Source organism: Melospiza georgiana, chromosome 7, assembly GCF_028018845.1.
Source record: "Melospiza georgiana isolate bMelGeo1 chromosome 7, bMelGeo1.pri, whole genome shotgun sequence".
Taxonomy (NCBI): Eukaryota; Metazoa; Chordata; class Aves; order Passeriformes; family Passerellidae; genus Melospiza; species Melospiza georgiana.
Window position 1 is genome coordinate 29387754 of NC_080436.1, and position 23645 is coordinate 29411398.

Here is a 23645-nt window from a genome sequence, read left to right on the forward strand (position 1 = left end):
TGAAAAAGTAGAGCTGTTAACCTTCCAAAGAAAAAATAAGCAGTGCAGCATCACTGATGAGTGGCAGGTTTCATTTAAACTGGTGTGTAGGAATTATTACCCAAGATGAAGCAATAGACAGGAGAATTAAGACAAAATCTACATCTCACATCTTTGTCTCCAAGCGTTTCCAGCAGCAAGAGCAGAATGGTTTTGAAATGCTCCTCCCAAACTCCAAGATTATCCTCCCTTGTGATCTTCAGCAGTTCCAGGAGAGCTCCTTTCCGCTCCTCCACCCGCTCGTTGTGGTTGGAGAGCTCTTTCAGAAGATCAGCCACCAAATCCGAATGGTCAATGGGTACTTCTAGGACAAATGGCAGCAAATCATTTGGAGAAATGGGGAAAAGATCAAAGGTGCCAAGACTGCTCACCCTCTATGGAATAAGGTTCATGTAACAAGGGCCCCCCAAAAATGCATCAACATCCAGGTGGTCTCAGTCAAGGAGGCAACAGAATCAGACTAGCCCATAATTTAACCTGAGTTCACAGCAGGGCTCATGCATCCGCACGTGGCTTCTAATGAACCAGGAAGAGATGACAATTGGTTTCTTCCAGTTCCAACAATTACTTCTACAAGATGAGAACTGCTGTGGTTTTTCCCAGACATACACACCCAAAACCAATGGTCACATGTATGACCTTTAGAATAAAGCACAGTGACTCATCAGTGTACTGCAAAAGAATAAAGCTGATGTGTAGCTGCACTTAATGAAGTCAAACACTCAATAACAACAAGCTGTTGAGTGAGACATTTCAGCCATGAAGAGGGGAAGGCCCCAAAGCAGTGTCCCTACAGATGCATGTGGATGCTTAAGGGAGTAGTTTACAGGAAACCCCAGGCAAACAAGAATCAAAACCACAGTATAAAGTTTTTTCCCAGTATCCACAGATGCGGTTCTGCTGGGACATGAGAACAAAGGGTATTTCATACCAAGCTTTGGCTCAGATGCAATGTAATACACAACACATGCACAGGCAGGCACGTATCTGAGGGCACAAGGCATACAGAGTGGCAGTGAGCTGCCTGCAGTGCTACAAGGTGAGCGGATACAAACCATCCCGGAGCTGATCCATGTCGTCATCAAACACTGCTTCCTTCAGGGCAGTCTTGTCGTAAGTGTTAATGGTGTCAGCATAAGGATAGGGGTTGTACTCCCGAGCACGGGGCCCCGAAAAGGCGCGGGGAGGCTGCGTGTTCAGCAGGGAGGTTTTGTTGTCCAGAGCCATCCTGCCGCCTTCCACAACGTCACCGCTTCCGCGGACATCGCCACTAGGGAGAGCAAGGCCACCATCCCGAGACACCTAGGGGAATCGAACAGAGGGGAAAAAGAGAGGTTCAAAATTCTATGGAAACTGTAGCGTTTTTGGAGTTCACCCACCAACAGGAAAAGGCACAGATTTACATGTATTATTTATACATAATACTTACGTAAAGCTTTATTACTACCTCTTTCTTGCACACAATTGCACCTGCTCAAAAATATCTCATAATCATAGTTTCTGCAACCAGTCTTGCACCATAAGATACTGTATGAGCTGTGCACTCGGAATGAGCACAGGTCCTAAGCAGTGAGGGAAACCATCCATACATTTTAAGAACATTTCCCATTACAGACATGACTACACACACTCCAGGTAAAAGCCATCACTGAGCCGTGCTGAGGCTGAGGAACATCAGCACTGTTTCCATCCTTCATGGCACTTGCACAGAAGCCCAGTGAGCACATTCCACAGGAGGCCAGAGTTCAAAGGGAGCCAAGGGAAACAGTCAGTGAAACCCCATAATTAAGATATAAGAAATTAACAACCAATAAGCAGAAGACGCCTGTAAGAATACAGCAGGAATAACTGGATTTTGTACAAGAACAATCCACAGACAGGTTGGATCACAATGTTTCAAAATTTCGTCTATTGGGGGAGAGTAAACAACGGAACACTTACAATGTCACAGTCCTTCTTTCCATCACGTTTGATTGGCTCATTCAGGTCCTCTTGACTACGGAAACTAAATTTCTCAATCGCTTCTGTGACTCCACGAAGAGAGCTGTAGATTTCATCAGAGTTTAGGTTCTCCGTGTCATAATCCAGCATACTAAAGACCAAACGTATATGAAATGTTACAAATGAAACTGGAATCCGCTTCTGACTGTCAACAAAAACAAGCTGGAGACATATGGTTTGGAGTGCCCTTTCTAACAGTGACTTGTAACACAACATGGATGGAATCAAAGCAGAGTTCAGGTCTGAGCTTCCCCTCAAATGGAGCTAAAACAAGGAGAACACATTGCTGTCAGTGAAAGGAAAACAGGTCCACTGTTTCTTACACTCAGTAAGTATGCTACCTTCTGCAAACCAAAAAACCCTATCCCCAGTGTGGCAGTGGTGTAATTTAAAAAGGAAAATAGTCTCAATCACTCTAAGAACTCAAATGGTTGTGACAGCTGGCGGAAATGAAATCAGTGAAATTTAAGTTTAACAATATATGAAACTATGACAGATTTAAATGGAAAGGAAAACATAACTGGACATAAACCTTAGTCTAATATGGCCCATTTTAATTTATTAAGTATTAAAACTTAACTCACTAGCACAGTGCCTTGATAAAAACAGCATTTTAGTAGTTGGCCTAAGTTTGAGAATTCTCTCACTTAAACCTGACACCTTCTTGCAGTTTATCAGTTCCTCAGAAATTTCTGAGCCAAAAGTTTTGGGATTCCTTGAGGAGTTATCCAAAATTAGGTCCCATGATAAAATGCCTTGCATGCAAGGGCAGATGATATTATAAGATCTGGAGTAAGAGAAGTTCCTACAATCTTTGAGAAAATAAAACAGCATTATTGGCAGGGCTTTGCTCTATCTAGGAGAAGTTGAGTTTGCATGACAATCACTAAATTAATAGATCCAGCAAGACAACAATTTCTGACGGAGTCTCAGATCTCAGTAGAGCCAGAAGCAAACAGACTGAATCAGACATTTACATCAAGTTGTTTGTCAATAAATGCAAGAAGTGGCTCCCTACAGTGGTGAATTACTATTTCATAACATTTTGGGAAGAATGACAGGATAGGCTTGGAGGCAGATGGCTGAACTGAGCTGTGTTCCTTTTCCACAAAAGAAAGATTCCCTATGAGGTGGGTGGGGGAAAAACCCAAACAAACAAACAAACAAGAAAATCCCTTCTGAATTCTGCATAGACAGCTGTTATTTTCAATGGAACCAAAAGCAGGATATTAAATATCAATTAAATATCTAGAACCACAGCTTTTTTTTCTGGAAGAAACTTGGGGACTTCAGACAGAGGATAAGATGGGCTGCAATCCTTTGGGATTAACACACTGAAAATAGCCATAATCCCTGGCTCCCAAGCAACGTGTTCGCACTACACTCACACAAGCATCAGCACCATGTATTTTGGCAAAGAAACCAAAGAACAATTCCCCAAACAGTGTCTGGCAGACCAGGGAGAATGAGCAATCATTTAACAGACCAAGATCAGGAAACAAAAGCTGTTCATAAACCTACAGAAGTTGAAGTATTTAAGGCTTTTCAGACAGCTGAACAACAGTAATGCACTGTGATGGCTTTCCAGACAGAAGGCAAGGCAGTTTTTAGGTTCTTTAGAAGTACCAGTCAGGAATGGGAAAATCTTTGTTTCATACAACCTCAAAAATATACGTTTTGAGCTCAAGCACATTTAATTCACAGATCTTAAAGAGTTTTTCATGTAACTTTGAAGTGGGCAATGAAACACCCATTTGAAAAGGTATACATGTGACTGTACCTGTGTTCTCACACCAAGAGATGACATGACTTACCAAAGGTCACACAATTAAATCCATAGCAGAAAAACCAAGAAAAAATCACAAATATAATACTGACAATAAATCTGCTGAAGTCATCACTTCTTTCCTCAGGGATGAATTCTGCCCTACACTGTCACCAAAGAACAATGAGAATACAGACTCTTCAGTGCAAAGAGACTAAGGTAATGTCTCAGAGCCACCAATCTGATGCATTTGTCAAAGCACAAACCCACATTTTAATAAAGATCTAAAGAATCCAGTGATTTCATATATCAGAAGTAAGCCTGTGTAGGAGGTCACATTATGGCTGTGCTCTACATGAATGAAAATTCTACAATGTGAACACACGTCTCTACTGACAGTATGTGCACTGGAATACTTCACAGACAACACAATGGGGGGAATAAAAGCAAAATGGAACTACACTCACCTTTCAGGAAAAAAAAAAAGGCACAAAAGGGAAAAAAAATTATGACCCATGCAGAAAACTAGAGGAAAGGCACAGGATGAATAAGAAGTGAGTAGAGATGAGCAGTGTTTAGGGATGTCACAACATTATTTTCCATCTGCTGCACAAAACCAATGCAGCTGTCTGTAAGCTTATAAAGATACAATTTGGTAGTTTTCCAGTCTGGCATGAAATACATTTTACTTCCATAAATTGTTATTCAGTTTCCAATCCAAACTATGTGTAAGTAGTCCACAGTTTAGTGTCTTCAAGCAGTACACAGTAACTCATGTCCTTGCACTTTCAGGCTCTGGGCTGGAATATATGTTACATTATTCCAAACCTTATTATCTGGTGTCAGATAAAAGAAGACAGAAAAAACATTCTCAACTAGTTTTATTCCAAAAATTAATATGGATCCCCTCCATATATATCTCCACAGAGTCCTAGCAGAGTCAGGACATTCATTTGAAGTTTTTAATTCTGCAGGCATTCAGAGAGTTACCTACTACTGCATTCTACCTTCTCTCTCAGATGTCACAGGTTCTCAAACTTTGAGCCCTCAAAGAAAAATTTCTTTGCTTTTTTTTTTCATTAGGAAAAATTAAAGTCTTTTCTTTGGCTTTAAGGAAAGACTATATAGTCCTTCCTCAGGTAACCGACATATCTAAGTCAGGAGAAACCACATTTACAGATGGTTTGTTGTCAGGGTTTAAACTTTAAAGAATCCAAGGAATTTAACAGATATCTGACAAATTAAATTTGTATTCAGGTTGGGTTTTTTTTCTTAAAACCAGCATACAGCTTTAGTCCACTTTATTGATTCAAGAGCTGTATGCAGACTGGATCAACATTTGAGGGCACAGGAGGAGGAATAGAGGTTGAAATTGTGATTGATAAACTCAAATCTTGTGGTAAGAACAATTTTAATTTCAATACTATAAATTTCCAAGATGTTCCACAAACACATTATACAAGAAAAGTTCTATGTTAAGTCACTCCTGAGCTGTATGCGTCCATCTGAAGGTCCTCTAGTGCCACACGCACAGTGCAGCCAAACTGAAAGATCCTGCCCCTGGCATCGTAACGCAACCAGTGCCTGCCAAAAGTGCTCAGCAACTGTGTTCTGATTGGAAACTGACTGTGAAGCATCTCCCCTGCCATCTTCTGGAATGAGTGAAAGAGTCTGGAAAAATCCACTTTATTTTATCCCCACTAGCATGCTGCATCTTCCCCAAGCAGCGAGCAAGTGGCCACCTGTCACCCCTGCTCTCAGAAAGCAATCATCATCTCTGCTCCTCTTCCAACCAAAGCCTCTGCAAGTCCCACATTTGAACAAATCCTGTGGTGTGAAAGGTAAATAATACTGTGACACCTCAGACAAGTTGGTTTAACAGGTAGCTTGTTACCTGGGAGAGTAAGAGCGTCTGAAAGTCTTGTGGGAAGGAGCAGTGGGGATGGAGTTAGGCTGAGAAAGGGGAGGGGGGTGCTTCGACAGCCCATCTGCACTCCAACCCCAGAGCCGACTGCCGTGACCAGAGGAGAAACAAAAGAGAGAAAAAACAGAGAAAGGAGAGGGAGGAAAAAAAAAAGAAACTATAATCTGAGTGGCTTAGTGCTGTCATGCTGCCTTGGAGAGAGAAAAAAAATTAATAGAAACAAAATTAAACAAGAATACTCCATTGCGCCTCACAAGTCTTTGTTTTGGTCTTTATTATTCACTTCCATTTTTATTCCTAACATAATATGATTCACAAAAAATCCAGTCCCTGCTTGTACTAACCAGTAGATTTCACAAATGGATATAGCCTCTAGAAACAACTCCATTTATAATGTTCTATGCAAGCAATCCCTGGCCACACGTGTATTCAAACTCTAAGCAGGTGTTTCTAAGCAACAGGATTTCCCTGGAAGAAAGAAAAATTGGAATTTATTTTTTTATTAGACACCTGAAGATACCTTATAAAGTTTGTCTTCTGGTGCCTCTATGAAAGCCTGTAGTCAGGCCCTACATAATCAGAAAACTTTTGCAGGGCTTAAGATCTGATCCTGTTTCACCAAATTCAAACTGAACCCAAATATGCAGCAAGTGAAAAGTCAGTCTGGAGTGTAAATGTATCATGGGGACCCAGCCCAGGTCTCAGCAGACAAAGGTGGAAAGACTGGGTGAAACCAGCCTCTGAGTTGATTCAGATTGCTCCTTAAACTTTCAAGGCCCCTTTAAGTTATTGCATGACCCTGTGCCTTTGGATCAAGACATCCATTCCTGTGTCAATTTATCCAATCTCTGCTTTTCTCCTTTTCCTATTACAGTACATGGATTTTCAAAATCACCTTCCAATGAGAATAGATGCTTCAGCTGGTGGAGTATTCACAACACTACTTTGTTTCTATTACATTTCAGCACATTGTCTTGGATATTGTATTTGTACATATGGAAGTGAAAGATACTTTCACATGAGAAGCGACAAACAAGTCAAGAATTGCTCCAGTGCAAACAGCAGCAAAGCCAGTTAAAAAACTCCTCTGAAGAGCAGTGTCAAGAATTTCACTCATTAACCAGCAATCAAATCCCACAGCTATTACATGCCAGTATCATCAAGGAAATACTCCAGACTTCCAGACTGCTTATCAGAAGTTTCACAGCTCAGGTCTCACCTACCTGAACACAGGCCACCAAACAATGCAGGCTTGTTCTCATTGCATAAAGTGAGTGGCTTATTTTAATTCTGTTTTCATGTCTTTGTTTGCTCAACTTAATACTGAAAGTGTCAATCAAATTTTGTTTTTAATGGTATTTTTTATTATCAGTGAAATAACAAATATGTAAACTGACATAGCCAGACAAAATTGTAGCCTTTTATTCTGATGCATTTCCTCTAAAGATCTTTGAAAGACTAAATTGTTTTCTTTAATTTTGGGTGATTTTTATTTGCTTTCAATAAACAAAAGTAAGCACAGGCTTCTGGGCTACTAATAATGGCAGAAACTCATTCCAAATGTATTCATTCAATTACTCCTACAAAATTCTAATATGTGAAGTTCCCAACCTGAATGTAAAATTTCAATTTGCAGAAGTCAATTTACCATTCAGAACAGTATTCTAAAACCAAAGGACTTCACAACCTAGTGCTTGCCACTTTGTACTAAACATAATTTATTAAATCTCAGAACATTTCCCCGTCCTACACAAACCCAAGCCATTTATCTGTGCTGTGCCTAGGAAACATTCTTCTCTTTCAGTCTGAAGTCTGGTGGTTTTTTCCTATTATTTTCAGTGTTCCCAAATGCCCTTCCCTGTTTTCTTTTTCAGAAAGCACATCTCTCTTCCATAACTCCTCTCACCAAAATCTAAAACTGTTAATGAAAAAAAAAAGCAGATACAGATGCAGAAGTAACTCACAGATGTAGTGGATATGTTATAGTGACCATGAAGCAGAACTGGAGGGAGTAAATGAAGGCAGGAGCAAGGACTCTGTCCAAGACCCTAAAAGCATGCAACCCTCCTGAGGACTTCAGGGGATACTTAAGCAGATGTTACCATCTGGATAGGCAAATCAGCTGTTTGCAGAGTCCACTTCAGCCAAAACATTCAAAATCTATCCATAGAGCCCAAATACATGTACACATAAATACACACACAACTCCCAAAAAATCAGTCACCTGGAACACACAGATAATACAGTAAATCTGTACAAAGGAAACCTTGCTGACTAATGTTGAGGGTATTGCCCACAAACCATCAGTAATATGGGAGAGCAGCTATGCTTAGCAGCATTTTCATATTTTTACAGGACCCAGTCATCCTTTCTGCACATATCCCAGCTCCAAAGACATGTATGGCTCTGCATTTGACTCCAATCTGTGAACCAAGAAAAAAATGCAAGGAAAGCATAACCTTCAAAACCAGAGCTGGCATTAAGAAGTGGAGATAATCCTTGCACTGACTACACTCAGGCTGTCTGTACAAGACATGGGCAGGGACAGAGTAAGCAGGGCCTGCACACAGAGCATCCCAGGAGGCAATGGGAATGCACAACCTGACTACAAACATTTGGCAGCAGGCCCCATTAAAATGAAAGGCCAAGACTACTTTTGGAGGAGAGCTACACAAAGAAACTGGGAATCTTTATCCTTTACACTGCTATCAGAATGACCTGGGCATGCTTATGTTCTGAGTTTGTAGAGAGAAAAGTGACATTTCCCAGCAATGCTGAATAGCAAACAAGCATTTGAAATGGAAACATGACACTGAAACACCTATACCAAAGAATGCGATGCTGCAGCACACCCTACTTACCACAACCTGTCAGCACATCTTTCAAAGCCTCTTCTCTGAAAGGACAACCAGAGCTAAATTCTCCCTTTAAGTCAGGACCATGCCCAAACTGTGCTACTCAAGACATTTCCAAGAAGGATGCAGCCCAGGAGAGCTTCAGAAGCTCCTGCCCCTGATTTGCAGTATTTGTCACTGCCTTTTCTACAAATGGCAAAAATCTGCAGATACTGTTACAGCTCAGAGGGCACTCACCACAAAAATGGACAGCTTCTCCCTTCCAAATATTTCAAAGGGCTTTCACAGCAGCTTCCACCTTCACCTATCACTGAAGAGTAACTTTTGAACATCACTCTTGAATAACTACACCTAGCAAGGAAGCAGGGCACATTTCTTAAAAAGACACCTAAATTTTTGATTAAACACCTGCAAGAACTCTATAAAATTGAAGGAATGATTGTTTTCTAAAGGAAATTCCTGGCCAACTGCATCCATGGCAGAATGCATTGGAATTACATGCTCTCTCAAACTAGTCCTTGAGAACAAATCACATATAGAAAAAACCCTTTAGTTTCTAAATCCAAAATGTTAGAAAGCAACAGCAACAATGCACACTGGATGCTTTAATCAATACTTTGATATTTGCCTCCTGACATCAAGAGGTGAGAAGAATGCAAAGACAAATAGAAAACAGTGAGTGAAGTGGCAATAAACAATTGTGTCCCAATGGCAAAACCCAAAAGGCATGGTAAAAGGTTGTGGAATTACAAAATAAGTGCCACATGCCAACATGGCCAACAAAACCACAACGTAACCACAGGGAGACACAGTCAGTAATTTCCCATGACAGAAATCAGCAGGGCAACAATGCTCAAGCTAGTCAAAAAGGAAGCAACATAGTTGGAACTGTTCCCCTGAAACTCTACCACTTAATTTCTTAATGAAACCTTTGTGGAAAAAACTCATAATAGGCAACTTGGCTTTGGCTTTCAAACTATTGGTTTAGCTTTGAATTACAGCAGATTTAGAAGTCACAAAGATGTATTTAGATACCCAAAATTTTCTCAGGAAACACCAATGATTCCTATGCTGCTGGTATTAGTATAATTATTCATTACATGCTAAAGGCCTGTACTTTTCCTGACACACTGGAACTCACATGTCTAAGCATCCCTTCAGAGAGAGTTTTGCAAGTAACATGGGCAGATCAACAGATTTCAATGTAAACTGCTACACTCACTGCACTATGAACTGCAGTCCCACCTAACATGGTTCCTTATGCTTCTTCCACAACCTGCCATGAAGAGGACAGGCAGACATGGACAGCAGAATTTAAGTTTTTCCAGCATGAACTAGAGCTTGTCCAGATAACAGCTTGCGGCTTACCTCCAAAACTGTCTACAATGTCATCTCCCCTGCTCTAAGTTTTAACGCTGCTAAACATCCACATTCCCAGCAGCCAAGAGCCCATGTTGGCTGAATACAAAATTTTGGACAGGACCAAAATATTCTAGGGTAGCACCTGCAGCTTCAGCTGAACACCTGGTTGGAATAGACCTGCTGCTCAAAAGACCAGGCCACTGCTCTGCTGCTGAGGAGCCAGGTGAGCTATGTGGGAGGTACTCAGCACTGAAACACAGCCACCAACTCTCTTTGTCCTGCATCCTCACAAAGAATAAGAGGGGAACAGCAGATACAGCACTTCTCTCAGCAGCTCAAGCCCTGTAATATAGCCAGAAGAATTACTGATTATAGGTCCACACCTAAAAAATGGCACAATCTGAAAGTCCTGTTCTGAGAGTCATCACAGGCTTTGTGACATAGGCAATCTCAACAAGACCTTATTTCTAATGCTGTCAATTAATATTACCTTCATTATCCACAAATGTAATTCTGAAGAAGGCCATGAAAGAAAACTAATATGATAAGAAAAGATATTAAGATTACACAGACAGCATGAGGACTGGAACATATTGAAGTCAATCACCAGCCACTTATTATCATGTTCAAACACTGCTTCTTTGCAGAAATCTACTGCAAACTTATTGTCTTGTTTTTGCTTTCAAAGTGAGTCATATTCTGCAAGCGCACACTTGGTGTTGAAATCCTTTAGTATTTTGCAAGGGGTTTAATTAGCCTGCCACATTACCTTGGAGACAGTCCACCATGGGAGCAGTTGGTAGGTGAAGTTAAGGGGCTGGTTCTGCTGCTGGAGTGCCGGGAAGGAGTTCGACCAAGGGTATTGCTGGGGGAACCCTGACACAGAAGCAGGAAGACAGGGATTAGAAACGTGTTGCAATGCACAGGCAGGTACAGCAACAGGTCCAAACAGTGCCTCTGTTTGCTCTAGACAAGCTTAGTGCAGTTTTGATTATGCCTTTTGACCTAAAAATCTGCAGCCGTGGCTCATGTAGTCATTAATATGCTCCTTCCTTTATCTGAGGATAAAGAAAGTGTATGTGCGCTTCTCTACAACCCACAGTACCTGCAATTTAAATACACAACATGTATGGCCTGCAAATATTGTCAGAGAAATGGTCAATCAATCCAGCTTCTCAAACAAGATTTGCAAGGCTCCAAAATATGCTCATCATTACCCTGACAATTTAGTATTCTAATTACACAGCTATTTTCCACATTGTCTAAAGCATTCTGATTATGCTCGTTAGGAGCATAAGTAAGCAGTCTAACTTAGCATTTTTCCACTGGCCTGCACAATCTTTTATACCACAGCAAAATGAGTAGAAATTGCTCTCAATTCTGACACTTTTCACAGAGAGTCAAAAGTATTAGAGAATCCAGACCATTTGCCTGGAAGCCTAATGCTGCAGTTCTAGCTTACACTAAATTCTATTTAGCCCTGTGGAAGTGCAAAGATAGGAGGGTTCAAATTCCAGCAAGTTCACAAGATTTCCACATTAAAAAGACAAAAAATTCCCTAATCCTTGCTGCTCTGGAAAGGGAAAGAAATTTCCTGTTTAAATCTACTAATATATTCCTTCAGTGAAATAAAAATATGTAAGAGCTTCATATAAAAGCAAAACATAAGGTAATAGGCATAGAGTGAGGTGACCTTGTAGGTCATATTAAAGATCCTACAGGCTCCTTAACAGACAGTATAACAGTTATTAAATTGATCCCAATAACAGTCATAAGCCCAGAAAATCTGTGGTATCAGGATCTGTTTTAGCCAAAAAGTCATTACTGGCAGGACTTTCAAAAGCACCACCCACTTGAAAGCACAAACCCCACCAATTTTAATGCACTTCTCAGTAATTTTTTAATCTCTTCTGGTTAGGACTATATTAAATTTTAAAATAACTGAGTGTTTTATTTTAATGGTTCCTTTTAAAAGAAAAATCAGACAAAAGCCTCTGTTGCCATATTGCTTCAAGACAACAGTTACAGATAATTCAAACTGAACATCTGCAACAGCTTATCAATGAGCTGCTGTCCTTGGGGCGCTGCTGTTTGCAAGGACAAGGGCCTCTCACCACACTGGTGTTACTGGAGTTCTTGAGGTGGTTGTGCAGGAGCTTGGTAGCACCATCCTGGAATGTTTTTGGCAAGGCACCAAGTAACATGGTAAACTCAGGAGTGTTCAATTCAAAGAGAGAAATCAGGACTATTTGTGCTGCCTGAAAAGAAGAAGAAAAAAGAGATCATCAGTTTTTGTTCTTTGAAAAGAGCATGCATTCTCTTGGTAGTGATCCTTATAGTAAGTGATGTGTGCTTCACTCAAAAAGAAGACTCCCCTACCAGAAAAATCTTTGAAATGTTCTTTGTGATATATCATAACAAATTACTAACAGCAACAGTTAGCTTTAGTTCCTAAAGTTTAAATATATTTCTCCATTTATATCATTGTTTTCCCAGATGTGAAGTGTATAGCTATTCACAGCCTAGTGAGAAACTCTTGCCATTGTCCTGTCCAGCACATATTTCAACTGAACAAGTTACTGCAAAGATTTACTGAAAACAAATAAAACAAGAAGTTCAAACAAATATGAAGACTCTAGGACTGCAATTTGTCATTCCTGTGCTTTTTATTTTATGTGTGAATGGAATGAGCTCTCTTCCCACCCAACCTCTTCTCTTCCTAGGGATCCCAAGTTTGTTTCATCAAACAGATTATTCACCTCTCCTTTTAAGTCTTGACCACTCAGGCTTTTTCAGCAATAAAAGACTCCATCTGAAGTGGAAGACTTATGAGGATGGTGACAACCACCATTCTCCAACCATGGACCAGCTGAACTCCACCACATTTCCTAAATTTAGTAAGTGAAACCGAGGTACCACTGAAACAATTGAGAATTCTATCATTAATTTTACTGGACAGGGTTTGCTTTATGTGCCTCAGAGAAATCCTGCCAGAACAGGATCTCTCCATGTCCATTAGCAAACACACTGCTCTGCAGATCCTGAACTAAGACAATGGAATCAAATGGGAATGGAAGCAGAATAAATCACAGTGTGCAGACCTGAAAAAGTAATTAACACCACATGCTCCTAAATGGATTTCCCCAGCAGCATCCAACCTGTGTAGATGCACTATTCTGTGGGCTTTTTCCCTGACTACCTTGAAAAAACAAACATCAATTAAAAAAAAAAAAAAAAAAAAAAAAAAAAAAAAAAAAAAAAAAAAAAAAAAAAGAAGAAGAAGCTATGATGAAGGTCCTCTGATAGTCTGCAGCAGCACCTGCTCCAAGGAGGGTGGAGCCATTGACACATCAACTTCCAGAATACCTATCTGCACACAAAGCAGTGGCTTGGGCTCACAAAGTTAAGCAGCAAAGCTACAAATGCTCTTGTTTTGGAAAAGCATACACATATGCTTAGGAAGAGCAGACAGTTGGGTTGGACCCTTTCAGAAACTTTCTAAAATCTCCTAAAAATGAAAAATAACTTTGAAAAGGGTACAAATGTCATTCACTGCTGTGGCGATAAATGTACATTCATTGTTCTCATCACTTAAAAGGATTTTTTAGTAAGTTATGTGCTCAAAAAGTTGCCATAATTAATTGAATCTGCAATTCCCTGTGGAGTGGAATTCTTCACAGATGATGAACTTGGGTACACAAGCACCCTTCATAGTGGACGGGAATCACAGCACCCCACTGTTTCAGTGTGCAAACTGCAATTCAAGCTATACTGTTTCTTCTGTCAGCAGCAGCAACCAGCACAGCTTTGTATAGAAAAACATTTTCCATCCATGAAAGTTTGGTATCATCCTTCTCATATGGCCAACAAAGGAACCAAGGCCCACAACACTCCACAGGCTTCCAAGGACTGCAGCAAACAACAGGTCTTCAGACTTCATAGCAGATGGATCATGATGCCTCTCCTGCCAAAACTCTTACTGATTTGAACAGAAACACAGCATGTCATTATTCACTCCACTCTATAGATCTAAGGATGAAAGAAGTGGGGAGATAGTTTTCCCTGTGCCTTTTTCAACTCCATTGTCTACCCTCCTCTGACCTGAAGTTTTGGACAACTCTGCCATGAAGCCTGCCTGGTATCCAACAAGGAAGTGTATTTCTGTCCATTTTGATCCAAGAACTTTTAAGCTTTCATCAGCACAGTATTTTCTGTAATAAAAATATGACTGCACACAAGAGATCTCAGAACAAGGAACAGCAAGTTGAACTGAATGCAAAGTGACAAGCCATGCCAATGAACATTCCCACTAGTGAACAGCATGCATATCCTTGATAGTTAGGAGTGGACATGCAGATCCTCTGTGTCAGAACAAGCAGATCTCACATTCACTTAGATTAAATAAAAACCAACAAAACTAAAAAACCCCAAACCAAACCCTACAAAAATTGATCAACAAGGTTCGCAGATTGAGAGATTGCCTAAAGATTAGAATCTGGAGTTATCAACTGCTAAGTCAGGAGCTGCCCAAGAGAAATGTTTGAGATGCATCTCAGAGATCTGAGAGAAACCTTCAGCAAAGCTCCACCACAAACACTAAGAGCACAGACATTGTCCTACAGGAGCAGCTGAGAGGTCTCAGAGGTCACTACAGTTTTGTTCCACTTTTGCGTTTTGGCTTTAATAACAACAGAACTGCGTCTGCCCTCCCTCATTTTACAAATACAGTTTGTCTTTAGGGGTGTCTGCCAGAATTCTGCATAGCCAGTGCTCTTCAGCAGCTTTCCTGTCACCTGTAAATAGTCACTGGGCTTTGAATGACATGCTTAACAGCAGCTCCCTATGCTCACATTTTCTGTGGCCTCAAAGAAAACAGACCTATAGTTTATGCCTTTTGAAATAAAGCCAAGGACTACTACATTGTGAGAGTGGTGCTCCAGGAAAGGTCTCAAAGACAACACTGGAGTTACATGGGTAAAACCCTGTCTGTGTTCTTTCTAAATTGTCCTCAGACATCCAACAGCCCTCTCAGGTTTATTTCAGGCAAAAGTCATTATTTGAAAGGGTGCCCATAATTTCCTACTTATTATTTAATACACAAAGGTCTTAGTCCCTACCACTGTACCAACAGTGCTACTTAGTGGCCTCAAAAGCTGGAAGCTAGCTTGAAATTACATTTGTAAAGTGCTTCAAGTTTCACTCCTGAAATGCTTCTAACACAAGGAATTTTATTTTGGCAATGAAGAACATCAGGAGCAGCATTTCCACATCTGTTTTAATAGTTAGATCAGGACACACTTGCTAATCCTCTAAGTTCCACTTATCTAGCATATTTTTACCTAATCAAAGGACATCTTCTACTGATAATGCTTCTAAGAATTTTAAATCTGTGGATTTTCAGCTTGTGACAAACAAGAGACATTTTCATAATCTCTGAATTTCTGGACGTCTTGCTTCATTAGATTACTGTCAGAGTAAATAAATACAACAAGCAATAAAAAACCCCTTATTTCTGTACACAATGTGCAAACATTCTCCATGCAACACTCATGCTTGATGATATATAGTCTGAAGAAAGTCATATCTGAATTTTCCCTTGCCTTTGTGTCCCTGTACCATTAGTACAGAACACTAATCCATCTCCTTCAGTGACACAGAACGTAGACCCTACAGATTATCTAATCTTAATGAAGCCATTCACTGCTGCCTTCAGCTGGAGAAACTCCAGTCACTTCAGAGCCTGACTGTGCTAGAGAGGGGGTCTGGCTCAGTGTCAGGTTCTGAATCATTTGCAAAGGATTGCTTATGTCACTTTGTTATTTTCCTTATCACAATGCAGTGAGAGATCAGGTTCCACAAACCAGTAGCAGCTCTCAAAGTTTCACACTCCGGTCACTGCAATTCCTGCTGTCCAACAGTTTCAACTGCTAAAGGGACACAAATGCTTCAGCAATATCTGGTTTTTGTTTCTACCTGGGTGGTGGATGATAGTCAGATTCATCAAAATCTGTAACTTTTTCAACTTGGCTGAATTATAATAAAACGTCTTGGAAATCTTTTGGGTTTATTAAGCAAACAGATCAAGGCTAAGTGGAAAAATCCATTGATTTTAGAAAAGAAATGTGGTCAGTGACCTAGGATTAATAGAAGTGCCTTATGACTGCTGCTGCTCCAGTGGACCAAGCAGAACAAGCAGATAGTTGCCTGAGCTACATGAAGGCAGTTTCCAAGTTACTCAAACATCTGTTGGTGATGGGCTCCCAACACTGGCAGCCCCATAAAAGAAGGGGACTTTGCACCCTGATGCTTTATCAGGTATTGCAACAATAGAGTTAACAGAAAAACACATCAAAGCCAAAAATATTTGAGACAGACACACTTTTTTCAGGCTCCCAGTCCAGGTCTCTTTACACAGCTAGACAGTTGAGTTGAGACTGCAAACACAATTAGTGTGATTAGTGCACAAGGCGTTCAGTCTACCTGTTTACATTTCTCCTCCAAGTTTCCTTCACCAGGCCCTGAGGAGGCTGTAGTTGTCCTAGCTGGCAAATCCTCACCCACCCAACTATGCATCGTCTGGGTTTGACAAACAGGAAAGTTGGTATTATTCAAAGAAAACATTTATTTCAACTCAATCACCTAAACAATACACATGCTATCTTTCTGTGGAAGAATATTGATCAATTTCTTGCTTCATTTCAAGTAAAAGAAACTAATTAAAAAAGCATTATTTGGTGTCATCAAAAGAGCATTCCTTTTGGCAGAGGGCAGCTGAAATTAAATTCAAAATTAAATTTGGCCACAGCTCTCAGGCTTACACATGATCCCTTAGTTCTTGTACAAGGCATTGCTTTGGCAACGTCCTGGTGGCCTCCACAACCACCTGAAAACTTCTGCTGAGGGGCAGAGCCTAGGCAGTGCTGAACTGGGATGAACTTGCATCTGGCCAGCCAGGAATGGGGCAATAGGTGCATCTCCCTGCACCTGCCCTCACAGTTCAGAGGAAGTTATGGTTAAAAACTTGCAAACTCCTCTCTCCAGTCTGGACATCAGTCTGATGGACCAACACTGTCTATAAATGCTTTTTATCATGTGATCAGTCTGGGGAAGACCCTCACGAACTCTCTTTTGACAAGCACAATTATATTCTGAATGCATCATACACAATTGCATTCTGAATGCATAAGCATCCAGTCTAAGAAAAATGTGGTTTTTAATAACTTAAGGCACAATGGAGCAGAGAAGCTCTCTCTCATGTCACTTTGATTTATACTAAGCTGCAGATCAAATGGAGATCCACTGAGATCAAGGGGTAGCACTTGCACATTAGGCAGCTGCATTAGCACACACTGGCACATGGCTGCAATTCTCCAATGAGTAGCTGGTGTTAAGTGAGTTATTCACATCTACTGAGAGTTTGCAAGCTCTAAACAAGTGTTATTTCAGTATAGTTTCCAGCAGACAATTAAGCATTTGCTGGCACTGAACTAACAAACTATCTACCAAACCAAACCTTCTGCTTGTTCCTTTTCCAGGCCTAGAATCAGATGAGCAAGGACATCCACATCACAGGCATGGCAATGTGAAGCAATAAATGGCTTTAGCAGTTTATATATAACCCAAGCACGTTAGCTTGAGTACAAGTTTTTAAACACACAGTTTTCCCAAAACACTTGTATTAGCATATGCTGTTCATACCCATATCCTGAAAAGGAAGAATTTGTTTAACAGATTTAAATAGAGAAACAGATTAAATCCATGTTGCTATTCTGTTTTACACAGTACATACTTTATACATCACAAAGTCAGAGATAGTTGCATTACAAGTGTCAAAGGCATCTCAGAAAAGTGACAGCAAAAAAGATGCACCACCAAACCACCACATGTTTGGATTACTGTTCTACAGCAAATTATGACTCATGAGTGCTGTTGTTTTGTGACCTGGGCACAGAAAAGACCATGGCAAAAATCTTCATTATTTCTTGAGAACCAAACATGACCCCAGAACTCAAGTTTGATGAAGGTTACCCTGGGTAACTTTGCTCATTATAAAATGGCAGTTGATGCAAAAATAGGTTTCAGGACTAGAAATATAGGTTACCTTTCATTAACAACTAAGAAACTTATAAACTTGGCACAATAGAAGTCTGAATTCTCAGACAGAAGTTCCCACATATAAACTAAGAAGAAGAGCTACTGAAATCATATGGTTTGTAATGAAAACATGCACTTTAATCTGCATGGATTTTTGAAATGCTAGAGGAAGTATGGCAGAATTACCCATCACACTGCAAACAGCCCTGCAATGCAGCATGTAAACATCACCTCTAGACTTAATTTTCAAAATAGAAACATCCCTTATACCTGGGTAGGTGTGTGAGTGCTTATATAAATGGCACACACAAACATATTGTTCACAGATACATGTATGACTGTACAAATTCTGGGAAGCCATTTCTTCTCTTGTATTACCAGCACTAGCTCTTCCAGCAAACAAAGTGCAGAGTATGTGTATTCAAACTGCTTTCAGTTTAAGGAAATCCACCCTGGCACCATGCTCCCAACAGGCACATCCCCATTTTCAGGCCACTAACATTGGGTGAAAGCCATTTTCCTTACACTGCGTACACCAAAAACATTTGGGCTCTCATACCTCTGCAGCATCAAATTCAAAACAAACAGAAAATGAGGGATACTATTTTGGAAACACAGCTAGGACACAGAGATCCTTTTTGTTCTAATAGCTTTAAATCAAGTAAACACTACAGTCCACCAGGTGCCTTTCTTCATGCATTACACTATTTTTCCTAACACTGACTATGTTTTAAATGCCTGATAGAAGTTCTTCTGGGCATTTACACTGACTTTGACTTTTTTTGAAATATTCTTTGGCTAAAAGGCTGACCTCAGCAATATGGATATAGTCCTATTTAAGATTTCATAAGCCTGAAATGAAATCCTAATGCCTGGTGGAGCCAAGGTAACTTGGCTCATTGTGGAATCCATGAGATGCACAAGTCTGGTGCAGGAATACTGCAAGAGTGCTAGAGAAACCTCTGACCCAGAAAGGTAAGGGCCTGTGGCTGGAGAGTACTAAAATAATTTGCCATTCCAAAGTATTTCTGTAGATGTCCTCTTTGCCCCTGCTACTGTAACAGTACAGACCAACATGTTCACTGTGCCATTGAGGGTTCACTGCTCAACACCAGTGCAAATAAGCAACGCCACTGCAGCTCACTGAGAGGCTCTGAGGGTGCTCTGACACATCTGTCCCAGAGCAGCTGAAATCAGACCCATGCTAGATGGATGATTAAAACTTACAAGAGATTTTAGAGGTCTCATGGCATCACCATGCAAAGCAGCCTAATTTTCTTCCCTTAAAAGTGTTTGCTTTCCTGTCACTGGTCCTCCTACAGATATCACAGAAATATTTTCTCTAATGTTGCTCAGGTTAGGCTTCACGGATGGATAGGTTTTGCTAATCAAAGTTACAATATCAATATTTCTGAAGAAATGACCTTGAGGATTACCAGTTAAAGAAGTGAATGCATCTTCATTGACTGCTTCAGCATGTGAAGTGCCTCTTGGCCTGCAGTTTTCTCTGAAATCTTCCTCATCCTCTTCATAATTCAGAAACTATTCCTCAATCAATTTTAGTGAAAAAATCTGATCCCAAACTTATTTTCTTAGGATATCTGTTGACTTCACCTGCAAACCAGTGGTAGCAATCCAAGGAGGGCCTTCCTCAAGGTACTCTCAGGAGGGCTTCATCTTCATGAAAATTAGAGCAACACAAGCACTCTCTTGGGCTTTTTGATTCAGTGCAACGAACTTAGATTTTCTTACCAAAACCCATCCAACTGAGTGTACTCAAGGGCAGCTTGCAGTGACAAGTGGGACAGTTGAAAGAAAAACTTTTCCCAGTTACACAAGTGGAAGGCAGAACGTGATGTACACGTGACACAAGGCTGCCCATAACATGTAAAAATGCCTTCAGGCTTGTAAAATAAAACCACCATAGGAATGTTTCATCAACAGAGAAGCCAGTCAGGATATTTGGAGCAAAGGAAAATATTTCTTCTGCCCTGAGATCAGCAGTCCAAATACCAATCAAGCAATACAGATATTGTTATTTATCATTAAGACCAGAGCTGGGCTGATTAACAAGATGGTAAGAATTGTCACTGGTCCTTCACCTCAGGAGGCCTCATTCCCCTTCAGCCTGTACAAAGTCCTCCTAAACCCTGAGATCCTGCATGCCCTCACAGCTGATTCCACACCCACAAATTCTGGGCACTCAGGTTAAACAAAAGGTTCCATTCAGACAAGCCTTGGACACGAGGTTTCTGTAGGCTTTGGCCAAAGTCAAATGAGAAGCCTCATGTTAATTTCCATCCTCAAACTGATGGCTCTTTTCCAGGATCAAAGTATTTTCCCACACAGAGCCCATGCCTGTCATCCAAATTCAATCAGCACTTTACCTACGTAAGGATTGCATAACTTTTCTGGCAATATCACTAATGGAATGGTGAAGTTACTGACTTACAATGTCCTCACAGACCAGTCATCACAGTACTGCCATTGCCATTGTGTTACTTTTCTGTGTGGTAATTAACTGCCTTTTGTAAAATTATTTAATCAAATCTTAAACAATTTTCAGAGGAAAATCAGAATTAACACCCTGCTACAGCAGGAAACAGATCACTGCAAAGGAAAGCCAAGTATCTGGTACAAGGTTAGATGCTACTGCAGTTGGAATTACAGCTCAGTTATCTGAAATCCTGATCTATGCCCTGCCCACTGATAAGCTCTGCTTGAGGAAAAAGCCACGAGGTGGCTGCATGTGCAGGAATCACCAACAGGTGCTCTCCTCATGCTGGAAGCAGATCCCATCCAGGTCTCCACATGGCACTGCAGGACCTGCTCCTGCCCTGTGGCTGCTGTTCAGCTTGGAACGAAAATGTCCTCACCTTTCTTCCAGCACTGCTTGCAGGAAGTGAACCTTAAGCTGAATGCAGGGTAAACACCCACAAGTACTTTAAAACAAGACAAATATTTACTCATAACACACTGCAGATCACCTTATTTTAATCTTAAAGCTTGACAATAATTTTAACTGCACATAGTTCATGGCTACTGTCAACAGTTTAAATGGTTTCTGCCCTGAGAGTGAATCACAACATTTTGTCAATGCACACTTTAGTATCAATTGCATGTTCCTCATAGTACATCACGTCCTCCTTGTGATAACAGACCTTATGTTTTCACTACAGATGTCATTTCATGCAGGACCATAAACTGCTTTATGCAAATCAGCATTTCTTTTGACTTTTTCTTATCTCACTAGCTACAAAACATGAGCTGTAGTTCAAGTTGTGTCAGATTGGTTAAGTGTGCTCATTAAGTGTGTTTAAGTGCTGCCACAAGAAAACACAAAATTATTAATAAAGCTGTAGCATTCAGTTTGAAAAGGTTTTTGGGCTAAACTACATTTTTTGTTCTGTTTTTCCCCAGTGTCTTAACCCTGTGTGGCTGGAACCTCCATGACCATCACACATAGTAAATAGTAATGCACAGACTATCACTAACAAAAGGATAATCTCAGCATAGACTGAAAATATATTCAGTTCTGTTCTTGAGCAGATGCCTTGATTGCTATTACAGGATCAGATTTGCATGACTAATTGCCAGGTGCACACAGCAGCCACATGCCTTCCTCACTGACACACATCACCAGTGGGAGGAAGTTTGCTTTATCTGCCTCTGCTCACAGGTAAACCCCAGGCACAGCAGTATGGCCACCACACACAGATACTACTGGCATTATGGTAGAATTCAGTAACTCAGACTTGGGTGAAGAGGATATTGGCTGTGGGACTCCATTTCTTGGGGGAAAGAGCTCCTGCCTCCACAAGCAGCTGAGCAGCAGCATCACTGCTCCACCAAGTCAGCCACAGCTGGAAACTGGACTGCACCACCCAGGAGCAACCCATGCCACAAATGTTGTGCACTCTTGTCACCTGCAGGAGCTGAGCTCATTGCACTGACAGTCTTTAAACCAGATTCTATTGAAAAACTATTTTTACACTTTTTACAGACTTCTTGTGGCACTTCAATCACCTGAAGACAAAACTGATTTTTCTCCCCAATAATCTCCACTGCTGTCTCCATTCTCAGTATTTACAAGGCGTGGTCTGCTTTGCATTTAGAAAACCACAGATCTTGAAGGTCACCATAACACCTTCCACAAGGGCAGAATCTTCTGATGCTTAAATGAATCATCTTGATACTAAAAAGGTACTAGTACCACTTCCCCCCATCCCTAAGTTATATTGCCAGGAAAAAACATGGCAATATTTAATTGTGTTCTTCAGAACATTTCACCTACCTAGATTGGCTCTTGATAATCCAATTCACTATTGCATAATAAATTTATAAGTCTGTTAACTACAGTCCTGACAGAGATAATGGCCAATGATTGTTTATAAATCCTTAGCTGCACTGTTTCTTCTAAAGCCTCTGCTCTGTACTATGTTCTTAATAAAATCATAGTACAGCAACGATATGATGAAATAAAGATCACCTGTGCATTTGTTTTTAGTAGCCTAAATTAGCTTAACTGTGTAATGATTTATTTGGAAACTACTGGCACCAAAGGCAAATCCAAGTCACATGCAGGTTTAACAGAAACAATTTTGATTCAGTAATCTCTTGCCAGTCCCCAGGCACTTGCCCCAGTACTACTCAAGTCGAGTTTGCTGCAAGTTTTGCCAGAGCTGTGCAAGTCATTGGAACAGACAGAAGGATGGACACCGCACAGTGAGCACCTGTCCCCCACAGCCCACAGGGAACAGCAAACACCCAATTTTCCAGCTGCAGCAGATACTCTCTGCTTCCCTGTGCACGCAGCAATGATGACCCCTAACGGTGGAATGTTTCTCCTGCTGAGCAATATGAAGAGATTTTGCTTTTCAATGCATATTTCCACTTAAAATAATTACAAGTTCCCCTGACAGCCCAGCAGCCAAATAAACTGCTTGAGATTCACCTAAACTGTAACACAGAAACAGCTGCTTTGCCTGATCAATTCTTTCTGACTTTGGACATGGAAATATTAAAATGCATATCCATATTCCAGATCTAAGTCCAGAATTTAAAGTATCCCTTCTTTCCTGAGGGAGTCTGTCTTACAGAAGCAAGTTTCAGTTACAGTGCTATAATTGAAATAATCCCTACAGGAAGTCTTCAGAAAAGAGGTTATTCCTTTTTCCCCCAGAACCAATCATCTGTATGTGAGCAAGCAAACTGCACACGTCCAAACAGCTTCTTTGAAGCCTTCCTTCAGCTGCTGGATAATGCTGCACACATGTGTGTGGCATCTATGTGATACCCAGCAATCTTTTCATCAGAGTCAAATGAAAGTAATTTTATTATTTCCAAAGTTACAAAATTGTATGCTATTCTAGTATTAAGTCAACATTATATGTGCCTATAATGTAAAGTTCTCATACATTTTTTATATTTTGGAATTATTAAAATTTGGCTGGGATTTTTAAATCTAAGTTCATCTCAAAGCCTTTAACTCCTACTGGAAATAAAAGGTAATTTTAAATTGTGTTACAGATGCCAGCTCCATAAAACTAAGTCTTGCTTTTCTCTTGGGAGAGATGAGTATCACTAGCTGTCCCATTTTAGCTTG

General features: G+C 40.5%; 1 protein-coding gene across 10 annotated transcripts in view; it reads right to left on the reverse strand.

The window, feature by feature from the left end:
• The window catches only part of CLASP1 (cytoplasmic linker associated protein 1), a 159023-nt gene that overhangs the window by 20065 nt on the left and 115313 nt on the right, over positions 1–23645 (reverse strand). For 7 of the 10 annotated variants that reach the window (XM_058028126.1, XM_058028125.1, XM_058028122.1 and 4 more), the window contains 5 exons: positions 12061–12204; positions 10716–10822; positions 1981–2131; positions 1095–1341; positions 150–340 (listed from right to left, as the gene is read on the reverse strand). In XM_058028126.1, the coding sequence (XP_057884109.1) occupies positions 150–340; positions 1095–1341; positions 1981–2131; positions 10716–10822; positions 12061–12204 (840 nt within the window). Of the gene's footprint in view, positions 1–149; positions 344–1094; positions 1342–1980; positions 2132–5699; positions 5817–10715; positions 10823–12060; positions 12205–23645 lie in introns of all 10 variants that reach the window. The other 3 variants (XM_058028119.1, XM_058028118.1, XM_058028127.1) reach the window with 2 other exon arrangements.